Source organism: Vanessa cardui, chromosome 16 (genome assembly GCF_905220365.1).
Source record: "Vanessa cardui chromosome 16, ilVanCard2.1, whole genome shotgun sequence".
NCBI lineage: Eukaryota > Metazoa > Arthropoda > Insecta > Lepidoptera > Nymphalidae > Vanessa > Vanessa cardui.
The window spans coordinates 4,093,042-4,113,933 of NC_061138.1; the positions used below are offsets into that span (position 1 = coordinate 4,093,042).

Here is a 20,892-nt window from a genome sequence, read left to right on the forward strand (position 1 = left end):
CTGGCGATCGAATTATGGCGGTATAACCATCAAAATAAATGTAGCTAAATACCACAGGCCGATGACGGGCAGCAACGTCACCGGTGCGAGAAGCTACGTTCTGTGATCGGCAACACGCCTGCCCAGCGTGGCGATTACGGGCATTCCCTTCTATGCACAAAACACGCAAGCCACGGCCCCCAGTTCCCAGCAGCCCCGCTATTCCTCGTCATCGTGGCGTCGATGGTAGCGGCGGGACGGGGTTGCTAAGAATCACCGGGCTACGGGAGGCCACCACAACCGACTGACCCTGTCGACGTACAACGGACGCACGCTACGGCTTGACTCGCATCTAGCGCAACTTGAGGAGGAACTTGGGAACGTTAAGTGGCACATATTAGGTTTATGTGAAGTCCGTAGAAAGGGGGAGAGGATACCGTAACCCTCAAATGGCCACCTAATGTACTTCCGAGAGGGAGACGAACAATCCCAAGGTGGCGTTGGGTTTCTGGTTAATAAGTCCCTAGCTGACAATGTTATGGAAATCTGGAAAACAGTGTGTCGAACAGGGTAGCGTACTTTATTATAAAGCTCACGTATAGGTATAGCCGAGAGGTATAGCCTCAAGGTGGTGCAAGCGTACGCACCGACCTCGACTCACTCGGACCATGATGTGGACCAATATATTCTATGACATATCGAGGGCCCTCCACTTTACCACAAAAACTTACTACAATGTTGTCATGGGGGACTTTAACGCCAAAGTGGGAGTACAGAGTTGCAACGTATTGGTAGTAGGACCCCATGGATTTGGAAGCAGGAATCATAGGGGGCAAATGCTTGTCAACTTCCTCGAACGGCCCTCCCGTTTTTCTTTGTCTTTTTGATGAACTCTTTCTTCAAGAAGCAATCCCAAAGGTAGTGGACGTGGCAAAGCCCCGACACTATGACCAAAAATGAGAAAGACTTTATCATGATAGACAAGAGGTATATATTCAGAGACGTCTCAGTGATCAACAGGTTCAATACCGATAGAGATCACCGACTTGTCCGAGGCTCTCTGAATATCGATTTTAGGGCCGAGCGCGTCCGTCTGATGAAGTCCACGCTCCGACCAAAGCTGCTCCAACCTATTGTAGGATCTGAAACGTAAAAAACCAGACCCTAGAAAATGTAGTTCGAATTCTCAGGGAAGAAGGTACAAGATTTTGTGGCATGCAGCGTAAGGGCAGGAAGTCCAAACTTTCAGAAGAGACTCTAGGGCTAATGAAGAAACGACGTGAAAACCCACCTGTTACTTCGTCAGAGATGCGGCAACTAAATCAAGAGATCAGCAAGCGCGTACGCCACGACCTCCGGTGCTCCAATACTCTTACGATTAAAAGAGCAATCGAGCAGAATCGGGGGTCTAAGGTGTTCGTACAATCTTTTGGAAGGAGCCACCTGACGAATGTGACCACAGAGAAGTCGTTTCTTCCAAGCCGGCAGTTCTTTCGGAAGTAGAGGATTTCTACGGCCGGTTATAATCATCGTATACATCTCGACCTGATCCCGAAAATGAGGATTCTAGAGCTACTTTAACACGCCATTTCTCAGAAGACCTGCCTGAAGTCAGTGTTGGCGACATCGAGATTGCTCTTTAAGAAAACAGCTTAAAAATGGAAAAGCCCCTGGAGACCCCTGGACGGTATTACTATAGAGTTATTAAAAGCAGGAGGTAAACCGGTACTCAAGGAACTCCAAAAGCTTTTTAACTCTGTCCTCTTCGAAGGGAGATCTCTCGAAGGGAGAATTCGACGATTTCCAACCCCCTTAACAGGCCGGGTTTCGGACCGGATACGCCACCATAGACCACATCCACACAGTGCGGCAGGAACGTTATTTCTCCCAAATTGTTCACTAATGCAATGGAGAATATGTTAAAGACGCTGAACTGGAAAGGACGTGGCATCAACATCTATGACGAATACATCTCTCACTTGAGATTCGCAGACGACATCGTCATCGTGGCAGAAACGCTGCAGGACCTACAACAAATGCTGAACGAGCTGGCTGATTCTTCTATGCGTATCGGCCTACGGATGAACTTGGATAAAAACCAAGGTCATGATCAATGAACATGTTTTACCAGAACCGATTGCGATACACGATACCGTCCTCGAAGTTGTTCAAAAATATGTCTACCTCGGGCAGACTTTGCGGTTTGGTAGAAACAACCTTGAGGACGAGGTGAATAGAAGAATTCAGCTAGGTTGGGCAGCGTTTGGAAAATAACGTCGAATCTTTACATCGTCGATCCCACAGTACCTAAAGGCGAAAGTCTTCAACCAGTGCGTCCTACCCGTCATGACATACGGAGCCGAAACGTGGACACTCACAGCAAGGCCGGTCCACCATTTTAAAGTCGCTCAGCGTGCTATGGAAATTGCTATGCTCGGCGTTTCTCTGCGGGATCGCATCAGAAATGAGGCGATCCGCCAGAGAACCAAAGTCATCGACATAGCCCACCGGATTAGTAATCTGAAGTGGCAATGGGTTGATCATATTTGTCGCAGAACCGATAACCGCTGGGGGAAACGTGTTCTAGAGTGGTGACCGCGTCTCGGCAAACGTAGTGTAGGATGTCCTCGGGCACGGTGGAGTGACGACTTACGCAAGACGGCTGGCAGGAGCTGGATGCGAGTAGCCCAAGAAACGATCTCAGTGGCGTGCAATTGAAGAGGCCTATGTCCAGCAGTGGACGGAAATGGGCTGATGGTAGATTATGTTATTTACATTTATTTTTATATTTTTATTTTGGTTTATAAAAATAGGGTAGAAATAAGAAATTGGTATTAAAAACAATATTATTTATTAATAATTATGCACTAGTTGTTAATTCAACAGGATTCTCTTCCTCCACTTTGTATGGCATTTGCGCTGATAATTTTCGTGGCATTGAATTTTGATCGTTAGCTGGAACGATCTCGGGAGAAACCTGAAAGAAATATTTTTAATACTGCTAGCATCTTTACCATTATTCCAAGCGGCCATGATTTATACAGTTATTACTTGCAAAAAGTTAAGACTTATTATGTTAATAATTCTTATGTTAATAAATAACTATGTGTCAGTTGCGGATCTAAATGCAAGTACGAAATATAAATAAGTTATATAAATATATACCAATTAATCATCTTTTTTAATATTGTCATTTAAAAATGTACCGTGTTGTCTTCTCCGTCTGTTTCATGTTCATCATCAGTTTCGAATTCCGACGAACTCTCCTCTATTTCTTCTTCTTCCTCTTCTTCATTTTCTAGAGTTTCGTCTTTCTCTTCTAATGGCTCCCATGCTATTTCTTTATCTACCATATCTGAGTAAAGTGTAAACATACGAATAAATAACGTCTTTTACAGAAAAAGCTATGGAATTGTTCGAATAACCTTCAGAATTTTGTTTAGTGCTACTTAGGTTCCTCTCTAAATTATTATTAATAGAAATGAAAAGCAAGCTGGTATCTGATGGTTTCCATAAAAATATCAGTATTCTTTTACAGTCAATACGATGACAACTACGAGAAATAAGATGTTATGTCGTCATGCCTTTGATTCCTTGGACTTATAAACAATTTTTTTTTGTCATTGAGCTTTGATTACCTCTAAATCTGATCGACCCTCGTCTGCTCACTGGTTTTTCTTCATTTGCTTCTATAATGATGCTGGGAACAACATCGATGACGACACCATTCGATTTTTTGTCACCATCCTTATTTTCTTCACTTTCTTTATTAAGCTGTATGGCAGTATTAATTTTATTATTAATTTGGAATAAGTTGTATTAGCTTTGAAATAAGAAATAAATTAGTGGTGTGACCAATGTTAACACATTAACATTTATTATTATGTTATTTAATTGGTGGAAAATAGTAATATTTTACTGAATTTCTTATGTGTGTGTGGAGCTTTAATTTTTTTTGAAACGATGATTCGAAAGTGCTTCTTTAAAAAACGTATATTTTAATTTAATTTTATTTATAATTTATATGTAAAATGCAAAGTTAATTAATAAATGGCAATCTTTGAGACACTTGGGAAATCCTTCCGTTTCCCAAGCGTCAATTTTAGTCTGTCAGTCAAATTTAAACTTTCTTTGGATAATTTTTTTTATAATATTAGGCAAATAACATTTTTTTTTCATTTCAACATTAATTCAACATTTTAAATCATTTTTGCTTTTATACAATTCATTCATTTTTTAAATTTGTATTTTGTAATCTAGTGATACGTCGACCTTAATCTAAAATATTGGCACCATTGGAATTATGTAAAGTGAAATGTATAGTGAAACCTTTAATCGTGATTATATGTATTCAAAATTTGAAATTAGAACACAGTGCAGCGAACAGGAATGAGTGGAGGGAAAAAACAATTTAGTTTTACTTTCATTTAGGTATAAATTTACTTGCTCAGGAAAACTCGAATTTTATGATATTTATAAAAAACGTTTTTTCATTGTAATTAAAAATTTTGACTCCATTTGTTTTCTTTTAGCCATGTAAAGTTACCATACTTCACTCACTGTCACTGTTACCTGTAAAAATGAAACTGATGGCTCCTGGAACAACGTAGCCTTTTCTTTGTTTCTCAATATGTTCTCATCTGTTTCCTTTTCTAGTCGCAGTTTGTAGGCTTTTTGAGTTCGCCACATCTAAAACATTTGAAGTTTCAGTTGGCTGACTCGAAGTCGATGTCTTTTTTATATTAAACAAGCGATCCGCCCGAGTTCACGGTTGCAATGCTGATTCAAAATATACTACAGAGTGACTAACTGACTTTTTTAATATCTTTATAATGTGTAATTGTGTTTCCCTTGTCAAATGCTTTTTTGTTATACCACGTTTAAAATTGACATTACGGAAATGCGGTCGAACGGGATGAAAGGGTTGGTTAGTAGTTAGTAGGTTCCGTCTCCTAGTTCTAAGCTACTAATTTTCAGCCGAATCGGTCAATCCGTCCTTGAGTTACAAGTAGTATAACTAACACCACTTTCTTATATACGAGTATATTTATATATGTATATAGAAGATTTCTTGGTGTCTTAACATCTTGCCATATATAGAATATAAGATGGACAAAGTTTGGTTTAGAACAATATACTTACGTCTTTTTGCTCTTTCAATATGATTGATATGAAAGATGAAAATGAAAAAGTCAAAGAATGCAGCAAGTTTTCATTAATGAAATAAAGTCTTCAATTTTGGGTCCCTTTCTATTTCTAGTATATATAAATGACCTTCCTTTCTTTGTTAAAGGTATTTGTGATATAGTATTATTTACTGACGATACTTCACTGATTTTTGACAGGAAAAAAAATGACTATGACGATGTGAACGGTGCATTATCACAGATACACGATTGGTTTAAAGTAAATAATTTGGTTTTGAATGCTCAAAAAACAAAATGTGTAGTTTTTACCCTATCCAATGTTAGAAAGCAAAATTATAATATATCTTTAAGCGGTGGCCGGTTTGATGTAGCCGATACTACGGATGTTCTTGGGAATAGAATTGGATTCCAGACTTTAGTGGAGTCCCCATTTGTCGTCCTTAACAAGAAGACTCAGCTCCGCAGCATACGCGGTTAGAAAAGTTAGACAACTAACTGATATTGATACCGCTGGTTTAGTTTATTTTGGTTATTTTCACAGTATTATGTCATATGGCATATTACTTTGGGGTAACGCTGCAGATATTGAATCTGTCTTTATTTTACAAAAGAGAGCAATCCGGTTTATTTATAATCTTGGAGCTAGAGACTCTCTTCGGGATGTTTTTAACAGAGTAGGAATACTCACTGTTGCGTTGCAATATATTTACAACAATATCATGTATATTCACAGTAACATTGATCACTTTGATAAAATCAGTGATAATCATTGTATATCCACTAGAAATAAGCATAAGCTTATAACGCCAAGTTTCCGACTCCGCAAAGTCAATAAATCTTTCTTGGGGCAAGGTATCCAATTCTATAATAAAATTCCACAGACATTTTTAACTTTGCCGTCTCGTAAATTCAAATCGTTTATAAAAAATACATTGGTAAAAAAGGCGTATTATTCGATACAAGATTTTTTAGTGTTGTCTTAAATTTTCGCGATTATTACACATTTAAATAAAACTAATTATAACGGATGAATCGCGTATATTAATTATTTTTAACATCCCGACGTTTCGAGCACTTTGCAGTGTTCGTGGTCACGGGTAGACTAAGATGACATTTGTCTATTTGAAGAACAAAGGAAATATTATTAACAACTACCGCCAACGATTTCTCAATTGATATCTTGAGTAACGTTCCGGTTGCACGCAGAAGGCACTAACTGTATCTTTAGGTCTTGCAGTCTGTTGGATTTGGGATTTTAAATTTTTAATAAGTGGATCCCAGGTGTTAGAAAGTCTCCAACCTACTGGTACCTAACTAATAGCTAACCTAACCTAACCATTTTATCCGATTTGATAAACCACAGATCCTCGCTAGAGAACACAGATTCATTCCTAGAATGATACGCGAGGCTATTGAAATTCAAAAACATCCGAACTTCAATAGAGAAGATGGTTGGAGACTTTCTAACACCTGGGATCCACTTATTAAAAATTTAAAATCCCAAATCCAACAGACTGCAAGACCTAAAGATACAGTTAGTGCCTTCTGCGTGCTACCGGAACGTTACTCAAGATATCAATTGAGAAATCGTTGGCGGTAGTTGTTAATAATATTTCCTTTGTTCTTCAAATAGACAAATGTCATCTTAGTCTACCCGTGACCACGAACACTGCAAAGTGCTCGAAACGTCGGGATGTTAAAAATAATTAATATACGCGATTCATCCGTTATAATTAGTTTTATTTAAAAGATTTTTTAGATGATAAAAAAGCGTCGAATTAATGTCTGTTGACTTCCAGACAGGATATATTAATTTAAATAATTGTATTAACTAATATGACTATTTTTTTAAAATGTTGTAAAGTAACTACTGAGTTTCTTGTCGGTTCTTCTCGGTAGAATCTACTTTCCGAACCGGTGGTGGCTTCACTTAATTGTTAAATGACGATTCAAAAGTGCTTGTAAAAGCCCCCTCGAATAAAGTTTATTTTGATTTGATTAATTATGGCTACAGTACTATACAGAAAATATTCGTGCAGGAATCATCATTGTACAAGCCTTTGCATCATGATCCCAGAAAACGATAGAATTTATTCAAAACAAAATTAAAAAAAAATGTCGCTAAGGAACGATTCTGTGGAGGAAGGTAAAGTAATGTATTTTTAGACTATAACATACTTTCTGAAAACGATCACCTGTATTTCGTTTCAAATAGAATTATCTAAAGTTACATTATCAGATTATTTTCCTTCATCGCCGATCATGAAATTAATTATAAGACAAGTTATAAGACCTAAAAAAAAAATTGGAAGAGGTGTTTTAGTACATCTTTCATCATCCGGTGAATTGGGATTGACTGAAAATTCATATCTTTATTTGATAGGATCCAAAGTTTCTACTCATAAGGCTGTATCAATAAAATAATGCTTCAAATACTTACGTGGGAGCCAGTATAACACAACCCGAGAAGGAAAACAACAGTTAGCGCTATAAAGAACTTGTCGGTGTTCTCTTCCTCAGCGTCGGGCTGCTGGTGCAGCGAGTCGTAGGGAGCCCTTGAAGGGGGATCTTCGACCCACGTCTTATCGACACTCTGAAAAACGTGTACGAATCTCGAAAATATGTTTTTAGTCTTGTAAATTAGGCTCGCAGAATCAAATGTCTTTTTTTTATAGGAATTTTGTAGGAACCACTCGTTTGTATGGCTTTGTAAAACCTCATTAGGGTTGGTACGTAACCACATGCACAAATTCTATATCATAGTTCTCAAGGTCAGCGGCGCATCAGCGACGTAAGGTATAGGAAATATCTCTTACGGCGTCGAGGACCGTGATCAGCGATTCCATAAAGCGAAATGTTTAGTTTAAATTGGCCTTATCGTGTAGCGTCGGTATGTGAGTTAGCGTAACCACATGCACAAATTCTATATCATAGTTCTCAAGGTCAGCGGCGCATCAGCGACGTAAGGTATAGGAAATATCTCTTACGGCGTCGAGGATCGTGATCACCGAGACCATAAAGCGAAATGTTTAGTTTAAATTGGCCTTAGCGTCTAGTATTGGTCTGTGGAAACATGGCGTCACGGTAGCATGCGTAAGCGATCCCGTGGCGTCCGCCGAAAGACGGAGAGGGTACCGCTGGTTTTTTAGTGGGTAAACCCGGTGTGCTTGGGCGCACTCGGCGTTCAGGGCTCCGGGGAGTCCCACACACCCCCCCACTTTCCATCACGTGGGGGAAGCGCGTAATGCGTTTTTCCAGTGAAAAAAAAGGCTTGCAGAACCAAATGACTATCTTATTATTATAAAATAATTTAATACAGAATATTCGAATAGTACCCACTCGTTTGTATGGCTTTGTAAAACCTCATTCGGGTAGGAACTATCCATCACATTTCCTACCACTACCAGCACTTAGTATTATTGTGTTTGAGTTTGCGTAATCACATGCACAAATTCTATATCATAGTTCTCAAGGTCAGCGGCGCATCGGCGACGTAAGGTACAGGAAATATCTCTTACGGCGTCGAGGACCGTGATCAGCGATTCCATAAAGCGAAATGTTTAGTTTAAATTGGCCTTATCGTGTAGCGTCGGTATGTGAGTTTGCGTAATCACATGCACAAATTCTATAACATTTTAGTTCTCAAGGTTAGCGGCGTATCAGCGACGTAAGGTACAGGAAATATCTCTTACGGCGTCGACGACCGTGATCATCGAGACCATAAAGCGCAATGTTTAGTTTAAATTGGCCTTATCGTGTAGCGTAGGTATGTGAGTTTGCGTAATCACATGCACAAATTCTATAACATTTTAGTTCTCAAAGTTAGCGGTGCATCGGCGACGTAAGGTACAGGAAATATCTCTTACGGCGTCGAGGACCGTGATCAGCGAGTCCATAAAGCGAAATGTTTAGTTTAAATTGGCCTTAGCGTCTAGTATTGGTATGTGGAAACGTGGCGTCACGGTAGCATGCGTAAGCGATCCCGTGGCGTCCGCCGAAAGACGGAGAGGGTACCGCTGGTTTTTTAGTGGGTAAACCCGGTGTGCTTGGGCGCACTCGGCGTTCAGGGCTCCGGGGAGTCCCACAAACCCCCCTACTTTCCATCACGTGGGGGAAGCGCGCAATGCGTTTTTCCAGCGAAAAAAAGACTTGAAGAACCAAATGACTATCTTATGATTATAAAACAATGTAATACAGAATCTTCGAATAGGAACCAATTGTTTGTATGGCTTTGTGAAACCTCATTCGGGTAGGAACTATCCATCACATTTCCTACCACTACCAGCAATACTTAGTACTATTGTGAGTTTGCGTAACCACATGCACAAATTCTATATCATAGTTCTCAAGGTCAGCGGCGCATCAGCGACGTAAGGTACAGGAAATAACTCTTACAGCGAGAACCGTGATCAGCGAGTCCATAAAGCGAAATGTTTAGTTTAAATTGGCGTTATCGTGTAGCGTCGGTATGTGAGTTTGCGTAATCACATGCACAAATTCTATATCATAGTTCTCAAGGTTTAGCGGCGTGTCGGCGACGTAAGGTACAGGAAATATCTCTTACGGCGTCGACGACCGTGGTTACCGAGTCCATAAAGCGAAATGTTTAGCCTTAGCGTGTAGCGTCGGTATGTGGATACGTGGCGGGCACTGACGATGAGGAAGCTGCCGTTGTGCGCGGCGCCGAGCTGGTCGGGCCACGCCTCGTCGAAGTCGGCGGAGCACTGCGCGCTGCGCACGCCCTGCGCGTTGACGGCGTTGACGGTCTCGAGCGCGGGCCGCGTGAACAGCATGTACTCCTCCAGCGGCTTCATGGCGTGACCGTTCACCGCCACCACCACGTCTGCGCGCGGGCAGGACAAGTGGTCACACTGCTTTACGTTTTTTTTTTATAATGGCAATACTTTTAATCTTGTTAACTACTACTTTGACGACCTCCATGGTCGAGTGGTGTGTACACCGGTTTTCATGGGTACGCCACTCTGAGGTCCCGGGTTCGATTGCCGGCCGAGTCGATGTAGATTACCATTAGTTTTCTATGTTGTCTTGGGTCTGGGTGTTTGTGGTACCGTCGTTACTTCTGATTTCCATAACACAAGTGCTTCAGCTACTTACATTGGGTTAAAAAAAAAAATCTCGTTTTTAGCCGACTTTAAAAAGGAGGAGGGTCACAATTTTTTCGGATTTTGATTTTTTTTATATGTAAGCTTGTGCTTCTCGTGTGGCCATTTTTCCACCGGCTCAAAAAATAAACAATAATTATAATTAAGTTATACATAAATCGACTTTTCAGTAGTCTAATATTTTTCATTTAATTTTACTAAGGGAAACTCTAAAATATATTTTGATCATTGTTATTTATCGATAGCTGTTGAGTTAGATTTAAAGTGAGATGATATCAACTTTATTTTCTTGCTTGATAAATTCATAGATCGTATATACCTACATATTAATGAGTAAAAAAAGTAAGTTGATTATTAATTTGTAAAAGAATGCACAATTATTTATTTCACTTTTTAGTGCATTTTATTCATTACTTCTATTGTCTGAAGCCGGATTTTTTTGGCAAAATTTTTATTCTACACATATTTTAGTTATTTTTCATAAGAACGTTAAACTGACTCCAAAAAAAAATGGTTTTGCAAAAGTTTTCGGTCGACTATTTTTAACTTACTGGACAGACATCCATTATATCCTTTATATATTTTGAGTCTCGGGTCAGTGGTGTTCAAACCACCTATCTGCACCTCATTGGATCCGACGTCGAGCACCTCCCAGAGTCCTTGCGGCGGTAACTTCTCTAGCGGTACATCTATCCGGTCTATTAACAGTTTAGCGTCTTGGCCTATTCTGGTGTAGTACACCGTGTGACGAGCTCCTAAGGAAAAACATCATCGATTTAAAATAGATTGAAAATCAAAAAGTTCTTACTAAGAAGTTTATATATATATATATATATTTTATGGAATAGGTTGGCGGACGAGCATATGAGCCAACTGATGGTAAGTGGTCACCATCACCCATAGACAATGACGCTGTAAGAAATATTAGCTATTCCTTACATCGTCAATGTGCCACCAACCTTGCGAACTAAGATGTTACGTCCCTTGTGCCTGTACTTACACCGGCTCACTCACCCTTCAAATCGGAACACAACTATACTGCGTACTGTTATCTGGTGATAGAATATCTGATGAGTGGGTGATACCTACCCACAAAGCCCTACCACCAATTAATTTACATGTGAGTCAAAGCAGGTTATTTTTATGATATGAAATAATTCTGAATTGATTAAAATAGTACCTACATCAAATTTGATTTTGAATGTGATAATATTTCAATATTATCTAAGATTTAAAATGTCCGAGACGAAAAGATTCTATGAAATTACAAACGTATCGATTAGGCCCAGCACACACGGCGCAACGCATTTGCAATGAAAATGCGACTTCTAGTTACTTTTGAGTTTCAGCCATAGACTCCTTTGAGAGACCGCACACAACGCAACCTGTATGAAACTGGTTGGAAACGCGTTTCAAACCAGTTGCATTGAAACCGGCGTGCAGGAAACTCGTGTTTGCGTTTCTTCGGATTTCGCGCCTTTTTCATCAACAAAATGGCATACGATAACAATCCATGAATTTTCTATCAGTTTCTTGCAATGCTTTGGCAGCCACAAACATACGACAGTTGATATTAATATCAATGTAGGGATGTATCCACATAGTTCTTCTTTTACGCCTTCTCCTTTGTCGAAGATATAAATACATAACCACAACTTCTTTATCACTTGAACTAGACATTTTGCAGACTTCTATTCTCTCAGAAAACCGAACTGATTGTGAGCCGTGAGGTTGCTGCGTGTGTGGAAATCTATTGAAACGAGTTTCAAACTAATAATTTCAGAAGGGTTTCGTTGCAGTTACGTTGCAGTTACGTTGCGCCGTGTGTGCTGGGCCTTACTTGTTTCTTTGAGCAAAATGTATGTTAACTTAAGATCTAGTTCGATTGCGTGATATAAATACTTATCCAAGAAGTTTTCCCTCTAATTAATAATCTCATTTATCACCGTTAAGAAAATTCCTGTTCTTGAATTCAGCCCCGTAAGCCGAATCCTCTCTGTCTTCTTCGAACTTTAAGTAGCCATCTTGGGTTATTGCTATCAGTAAATAGTAACTGCGTCTGGAATAATAATTGCATTGATTGATGTGTTATCGATTGGAGATTAGATAATATTTGTTATTTCACGCTTTCTAGAACAGGAGACACCTAAACACCTAAATTAGTGTGATTTTCCACATCGAAATATGTTAATTCTTTTCCAGCTAGCAAAACTTTACTATAATCAAATAGAAAGGGTTTTATTCAAAATAGATAAAATATTTTTTTTTTTATGGTATAAGTTGGCGATCATTATATGGGCCACCTGATGGTATGTGGTCACCAACACCCATAGACTATGACGCTGTAAGAAATATTAACTATTCCTTACATCGTCAATGTGTCACCAACTTTGGGAACTAAGATGTTATGTCCCTTGTGCCTGTAGCTACACTGACTCACTCACCCTTCAAACCGGAACACCTAATGTATAATACGTAAACCTAATATATAATAATACGGAGCACTGTTGTTTGGCGGTAGAATAACTGATGAGTGGGTGGTACCTACCCAGACGAGCTATCACAAAGCCCTACCACCAAGTAATCGTAAAAATAAAGTAGTAATAAGTAAAAGTAAGTAAATGTGTCAATCATATGCATAACTTTCCTTAATTTTACCTTAACTAAGGTTTCACACACCACACAATATAGACTATTTAACATCATATCGCTTAGTGTTCGTGATTTTGGTTTTGATTGTTTCCACAATTTCCAAAATTGTTGACGAGACAAAGTTGAAAGGGAATTCTTCGTCAATAGATGACTAAAATGTGGGCTTTTATTTTTTAATGTATCTTTAAATTTTTATTTATAAGAGTAGCAAATTAATGAATTTTATAAGAGTGTTTACTTACTTGTTCTCGGTCTGAACTAACAATAGGACGGTGTTCTTTTGTCGGAGGTCATTGCTCGAAAATGCTAATTTGATTTTCACCTGAAAATGTTATTTTAAAACATTATCATCTACACAGCGTATTTTTTTTTTAAATATGCGACAACATCACATACATTACTCTGATCCCAATGTAAGTAGCTGAAGCACTTGTGTTATGAAAAATCAGAAGTAACGACGGTACCACAAACACCCAGACCCAAGACAACATAGAAAACTAATGGTAATCTACATCGACTTGGCCAGGAATCGAACCCGGGACCTCAGAGTGGCGTACCCATGAAAACCGGTGTACACACCACTCGACCATGGCGGTCGTATTACATATGACCAATGATATTCTAGTAAACAGATATGTCATTAACGCGCAAAAAGTGAAGACTAGAAAACGTCCTAATTGTGACGTTTGCCTTTATTCGTTTGTACGTAAACGTAGTAATACGTTATAATACATCATAATTACGTAGTAATACGTTTTGCGTAATTAAAACATCTAGTTATCCCTTTCACTTATTGTTTTTATCAAGCTATCCTTTTTACTTTTAACGAAATGTAAAATAAACGGTCCCCGGCGCGGCACACTTTTTTCTGTTGTTTAGTATGGGCATAACATATCTGTTTATTAGAATATCATTGCATATGACTTAACTGCGATATATCTAGCGATAGTGGTCAGTGAACAGTGGGTGTAAGTGAACATATTTTTGAGGCTGACAGTGTTTTATTGCATCAAAAATGTTGGAACGTTTCCAGAAGGTTGCCTAGTGCCCGGATTTAGGACATTTTGGGTTTTTGTAAGATATTTTTATGTGTCATATATTTTCGCTATATTTTTGTGGACCTAAGCTATGAGAACATTATTAATGCTCAGTCAGCATTCAAGGAAAGTAGCACGATTCGTCTCATATCTTATATTAAATGTGAACATAATGATTAGAAATAAATTAATCGATTGTTACATGAGTTTGTGTTCGGTTAATTTATTTGTTCGTTTTTAAATGAAATTAGTATAATTTTTTTTTTATTTTACAAATAACAAACGCTCTCTCCTTAATTTGTCTAGATATAAAGTAAAAAAAAAGTAAAGTAACAGCCTAGTAAATTACCCACTGCTGGGCTAAGGCCTCCTCTCCCATTAAGGAGAGGGTTTGGAACATATTCCACCACGCTGTTCCAATGCGGGTTGGTGGAATACACATGTGGCAGAATTTCTATGAAATTTGTCACATGCAGGTTTCCTCACGATGTTTTCCTTCACCGTTGAGCACGAAACGAATTATAAAGACAAATTAAACACATGAATCAGCGGTGCTTGCCTGGGTTTGAACCCGCAATCATCGGTTAAGATGCACGCGTTCTAACCACTGGGCCATCTCGACTCAACCTGTGACAAATGACAATGTGGTGACAAGTCACCATCACCCATAGACAATGACGCTGTAAGAAATATTAACTATTCCTTACATCGTCAATGTGCCACCAACCTTGGGAACTAAGATGTTATGTACTTTGTGCCTGTAGTCACACTGGCTCACTCACCCTTCAAACGGAACACAACAATACTGAGTACTGTTATTTGAAATGTAAGTTGAAATAAAACGACATTTTTTAAACATGTCGGGAGCAACAAAAAATTATATAAATAATAGGTAAAAATATGAACATTACGTCGGGGCGGGCCGTTAGTGTAACTCTATATTGAACAGGATTTAAGGATTTATTTATTTACATAACAGAACAAACTACCGTGAGTATGGGTCCGGTCAAGACGAATTTCCTCTGCAGGATGCTCTCCCCGTTGAAGTCGGCCCCCTTCTCCTCCATGCAGTACTCCCCGAAGTAGCTCGTCAGCTCGCAGTCGCAGCTGCTCTCCTGGTTCGTGAAGTCTTCCGTGCAGATGCCGCCGTTCTTGCAAGGCTCGGAGTCGCACTTCATATTGCATTCCGGTAGCACGCCCGTCAAATCTGCACCAAAGAGATAACTTTAGTAGACAACTCAGTGTGTTTTACCCCAAAATCTAGACGACTAGATCCAAGTCCACTATTACAATTAACCTACAGTAGGTTCAATTGTTTTATAGATTGAAGTGGACTTGGATCTAGGTGTCTAGATTTTGGGTAAAATACACTGAGTTTTCTACTGATGTTACGTGATGCCATAATTGTTTTTCATTTTGGATGTCGACCCAAAAATTGCATTACTATAAATTCAAATTCTAGGCCGTTTACATTTATAGCCTGTTATATTCCCACTGCTGTATGGCCTCGTCTCCCTCTGCGAAGAAGGTTTGGAACATATTCCAAATACTTCCAATGCGGGTTGGTGGAATGCACTTGTGGCAGAATTTCTATGAATTTCAGATTTCCTCATGATGTTTTCCTTCACCGCCGAGCACGCGATGAATTACAAAATAAATTAAGCACGTAAAATTCAATGGTGCTTGCCTGGGTTTGAACCCGCAATCATCGGTTATGATGTACGCGTCTGTTCGTAAAGAAATAAATATCTCAAGGTACATAGAAGACTAGTTATAAGTATATAATAATACTTATTCACAATTAATAAATATCTTTGAATATAATTTATACAGGGTTTTTGGAAACTCGACGTATATCCGTTAGGAGGTGATAGAGGTGACTATTTGCAATAATTTTAACCCCCATATGCATGATCCAAAAGTGAACCATTTTTGAGTTATCACGTTTTTTAGTTTTTTTCAAAATTTGTCAAAAATGCAACTCCAAAAATTTATTTAAAAATAGTTTCAATTAAAATCAATTTTTTTCTTTTGTTTTATAAAAACAAAAAAAAATATTGCAAATAGTCACCCCTATCACCTCCTAACGGATATACGTCGAGTTACCAACAACCCTGTATAATGTTTATAAGAAAAGTGACAAAATAGTCTTCAAATTAATACATAAAAAACCTTCTTACCTTGTTCAATATTTTGTTGAGCCTTTTTTGATAAATCAACAACGTGATCAGCTATCTTGAACCCCCTCACGCAACCCACATACCCTCCCTGAGGGAGCTGAGCAGCTCGGGGCGCTAAATGCAAGGAATAGGGGTCGTAACCCCCGAGATTCATTTGGAAATAATCTGTCGGAGGAGCTGGCGGCCTCTGCGGTCGGATTACCTCTGAAAAGGGGAAAATTATGCGGCTGAAATATAATAAGACTGAATTTATAAAGTATTCCGCCGCGAAATTTAGTTGAACAAGTCTTGGAATTTTAGGAACAATTCGTAATATCAAACTTTTTTATTTAGAAGAAGTATTTCCTTTCGGAATTATTGAATAATCTTTCCAAAAGATAAAAAAATATGTTAATTTCATTTCAACGAAAATGCAAAAATTTAAATTGTAATTAAACAGGAATTAATTACATTCAAGGAGTAACTGGCGATAGAATATAAAATAATCTACAACTGCTTAGCAACCAAGGATATTCTAATAAACAGATATGTTATGCCCATACTAAACAACAGAAAAAAGTGTGCCGCGCCGGGGACCGTTTATTTTACATTTCGTTACAAGTAAAAAGGATAGCTTGATGAAAACAATAAGGCAAAGGGATAACTAGATGTTTTAATTATGCAAAAGGTATTACTACGTAATTATGATGTATTATAATGTATTATAACGTATTACTACGTAAAACGATTGAAGGCAAACGTCCCAATTGGGACGTTTTCTAGTCTTCACTTTTTGCGCGTTAATAACATATCTGTTTACTAGAACATCATTGTTAGCAACCATGTATAAATTTATCATGTTGGTAACATCGACAACGCGATACTTTTTATTTTGACAATGTTCGACTTAAAACCGTAAGCTACTATGTAACAAATGCTAATTGAATTACATCTTATGTAGTTGTCAAAATGTTTTTTTTTTACATCCAGGCAGGATTGGCTGCGATTTATAACGCCAATCTATTAGATAGATATTATGATATATATATTTTGCCTGTTTTTTTTAATAATAAAATAATTAAGTTAGAAATTACAAGCAAATAAATAGAAGCAAATAAAGAGATTGTAATTGGAACCAAAACATTTCTTAAATATATGTTTTTTTTTAGTTATAATTTTTTGTGTTGTTCATGTATCACAAATGATAATAGCGAGATACAATAAGATTTATTGAACGAATTTTCTAAATGGCAACAATGATATTTTAAATGGTAACATTACTCACCAAGTTCGGGGTTACTCCAGGGCTTGTTGGTGTAATTAGACAGGAGCTTGGCGACCTTATCGATGGTCGTGTTCTTGTCGTTGACGTGCAGAGTCGTCGTGTTCTCCGACCTTATGATGGCGATCTGCACGCTCTCGCCCTTGTTGATGTTCTCGTAGGTGACGTTCATTTGCACGATTCGGTCCTCGCAGTTGAAGAGGTAGACGATCTGCGTGCCGTTGTGTATGAAGAGATGTATGAAGTTGTTGAGGTTGTCGTTGGCGTAGAGCACGAGCGCGTCGGCGCCGTACGTGCGCAGGTTCACGAGCACGCTGGCCGTCATCATGCGCTTGAGGCGCGCCTTCTCGGCGGCCGTCGCGTCGTCAACGAGGTAGTTCTTCTTCAGGTACGACTCCTTCGTTTGGAAGGTTAGCGCTTTCTCGTTTATGTCTGCAATTTGTTGTTATTTATTTTCGAGAAACAAACAATACAATAGAACAGTAATATGAAAACATAATAAAATAATACTTAAACCAATCAAGTTTCCACTGATATCTATTACAAATTAGAAGCACTAAGTGATAAAGACTAGGATAATTATATGAAGAATTAAATAATAATAATAATAATAATAACAAAACTTAATTAATTTTAGTGATTTAAAATTAAAATATAAAAAAAGAAACATTAAAAATTAATAACGTAACACAAAATGAACATTAAATATAGTTTTATATTTGATTTGATTTGAACGAGCGATGTCTCTGTCCGATCTCATAGTACTTAATAAAGTAACCCAAAATAAACCAAACGTGTATTCAATTTTCCTTTAGATTACGTAATAAATATTAAACAGACAAGGAGGGTATTACCAATTCCTTTATTTCTTATATTAGGGGTGAATGGGTCAAAAACTAGCGAAAATAGCTTTACTTAATAAATTAATTATCCATAATGAGTGTACGCATATAAATTTGTGCTGAATTTTAATTATAACAAAGATGGGTTCACTTTAAATTTTGAGGTTGGTATTCTTAATATTATGACACTCTGATAATACTATGGATTAAGACATGTTTAGTATTTCATAATATCAATTCAAGATAACAACTAGAGGACACAAATGAGAAGTAATTATAAAGTAATGTACAAAGCTTACTTTCTTCACAATGCACTCCCAAATGCGCCCAGGGGTTCTTGCAGATACACTCGTAGCTCGACCAGAGCTCCTTGCAGGTGGCCTTGTTCTGGCAAGGGTTGGGCACGCACGACGGCTTGCAGTCCTTGATGATCTCGGACAAGTGGACGGACATGTAGCTGTATATGTCCAGGATCTCACCATTCACTACTAATCCTCTGAAGCAGCCTATTAAACCTTGGTGTACCGCTGACTTTTTTAAATGCTCCCTGGAAATAGGGCTAGTTGATGCTTTTGTCATACTTTTTTAATAAATGTTTCAACAACAACAGCCTGTAAATTCCCACTGCTGGGCTAAAGGCCTCCTCTCCCTTTGAGGACAATTTTGGGAACATATTATATAGTGTAACGGTTAGCACTCTGGACTCTGAATAAATGTTTGAATGATTATAATGATGGTGATGTCGTCTTGACCGATTTCAGTCACGTTGAGAAATAGCAAAGTTGACCAGACTACTTTATAGGACATGTAGGTCTCTCTATTTTTTTCATTGATTTATTGATACACTATTTAAATTGTTAATAATTTGTACGTCGATAGAGAAAAATACTTTTTTAAATTTCTCGAAAAATATCGCTTTAAGGCGTTGAGACATAATAAGAAGTGAACGAAATAGACCATAAGGATAAGAAAATGTCCCATTCTAGTGGAAACAATGTTGTAGTAAACAGATATTGTCATTAACGCGCAAAAAGTGAAGACTAGAAAACGTCCTAATTGGGACGTTTGCTTTTAGTCGTTTTCATCATAATTATGCCAGTAATACGTTATAATACCTCATAGTTATGTAGTAATACGTTTTGCGTAATTAAAACATCTAGTTATCCCTTTTTCTTATTGTTTTTATCAAGCTATCCTTTTTACTTGTAACGAAATGTAATGTAAACGGTCCCCGGCGCGGCACACTTTTTTCTGTTGTTTAGTATGGGCATAACATATCTGTTTATTAGAATATCATTGAATTTAAATAAATACTCACGCAGTCGCTCCACCAATGAACATAGATCCCTCGAATGGTCCAAATTCTTCCTCGAGGAGGAAATTCAGCATCTGATACTCGGTGTTGAGCATGAACCTGACGTGGTAGAAGTTGTAGTCGATCCAGATTTTGTGCCACTCCCCCCCATTCAGTTTCCTTTTCGAGTTGATTACTAACTTCCTAGTCGTTCCCGTGTTTAGTGTGAAGTTAAATGTTAGCTCGTGTTCTGTAATTCATTACCAAAATCAGAAAACTTTGGCTAGATTTAGTGACCAGAACCAATTAACTACAAAAAGTAGTGTTCGTGTGTACTATGTGAAATTATCTCTGTCTGTCTGTTGCTCTTTCACGATCAAACGGCTGAACCGAATTTGATGAAATTTAATATGAAACAAACCTGAACTCCAACAAAGGACATTGGCTACTTTATTGCCCAACACGTGACAATCCTAGGACGCGAGCGAAGCCGCGGGTAACAACTAGTTGCTTGTAACAACAACAACAACAACAGCCTGTAAATTCCCACAGCTGGGCTAAAGGCCTCCTCTCCCTTTAAGGAGAAGATTTGGAACATTTTCCACCACGCTGTTCCAATGCGGGTCGGTGGAATACACGTGTGGCAGAATTTCTATGAAATTTGTCACATGCAGGTTTCCTCACGATGTTTTCCTTCACCGCTGAGCACGAGATGAATTATAAACACAAATTAAGCACATGAATCAGCGGTGCTTGCCTGGGTTTGCCGCAATCATCGGTTAAGATGCACGCGTTCTAACCACTGGGCCATCTCGACTCTAGCTTGTAAACATTGACATAATATAATCTAAGCACATCCTTGCCAACATACCTATAATTACACTAACGTCTTTCTAAAATCAAAATAAAAGCTGATTATAAGTTGTTAGTAAATCTTTACCGCTCGTCAAAGCCACCATGAAAGACGGATAGTTCGGCCGTATCGGTGGCTGGAACAGCAGTATGGCGCTGGTTCCGGTCGTCCGGAAACTGAACGCGATGTCCCCTTTCCTCCATCCCGGGACCTCGATGTACGATTGTGATGTCGTGAACGTCACTACATAGCGTTGTGTGTCTATAAACGAATGTCATAAAATAATAATTAATTTTACGCGAAAACACACACACACATGCAAAAGAATGAGCAAACTTTTTCCTTTTTTATTTAGTAGTATTCGATGTTACAGCTATACTACACATATCGAGTTAATGATTATTATATTAATTTTATAATATCAAGTCAAAATATCAAGTCAAACATATCTCAAAGAGGCTCTGTGACACTAAACTAGGAGAACCCATATCATAGGGGCCAGTAACTTCCCAATCAGTGTTTCC

At 38.3% G+C, this 20,892-nt stretch overlaps 1 protein-coding gene across 1 annotated transcript in view; it reads right to left on the minus strand.

The window, feature by feature from the left end:
* Positions 1-2,819: 2,819 nt before the first annotated feature.
* Positions 2,820-20,892, minus strand: part of LOC124536427 (contactin-associated protein-like 4) — a 37,051-nt gene continuing 18,978 nt past the window's right edge. The window contains exons 16-30 of the mRNA XM_047112967.1: positions 20,456-20,629; positions 19,540-19,765; positions 18,521-18,768; positions 17,383-17,811; positions 16,119-16,322; positions 14,928-15,145; positions 13,144-13,223; positions 12,196-12,308; positions 10,801-11,004; positions 9,782-9,969; positions 7,567-7,719; positions 4,552-4,668; positions 3,618-3,753; positions 3,186-3,334; positions 2,820-2,956 (exon numbers count right to left, since the gene is read on the minus strand). Of these exons, the coding sequence (XP_046968923.1) occupies positions 2,840-2,956; positions 3,186-3,334; positions 3,618-3,753; positions 4,552-4,668; positions 7,567-7,719; positions 9,782-9,969; positions 10,801-11,004; positions 12,196-12,308; positions 13,144-13,223; positions 14,928-15,145; positions 16,119-16,322; positions 17,383-17,811; positions 18,521-18,768; positions 19,540-19,765; positions 20,456-20,629 (2,756 nt within the window). The 3' untranslated portion in view covers positions 2,820-2,839. The remainder of the gene's footprint in view (positions 2,957-3,185; positions 3,335-3,617; positions 3,754-4,551; positions 4,669-7,566; positions 7,720-9,781; positions 9,970-10,800; positions 11,005-12,195; positions 12,309-13,143; positions 13,224-14,927; positions 15,146-16,118; positions 16,323-17,382; positions 17,812-18,520; positions 18,769-19,539; positions 19,766-20,455; positions 20,630-20,892) is intronic.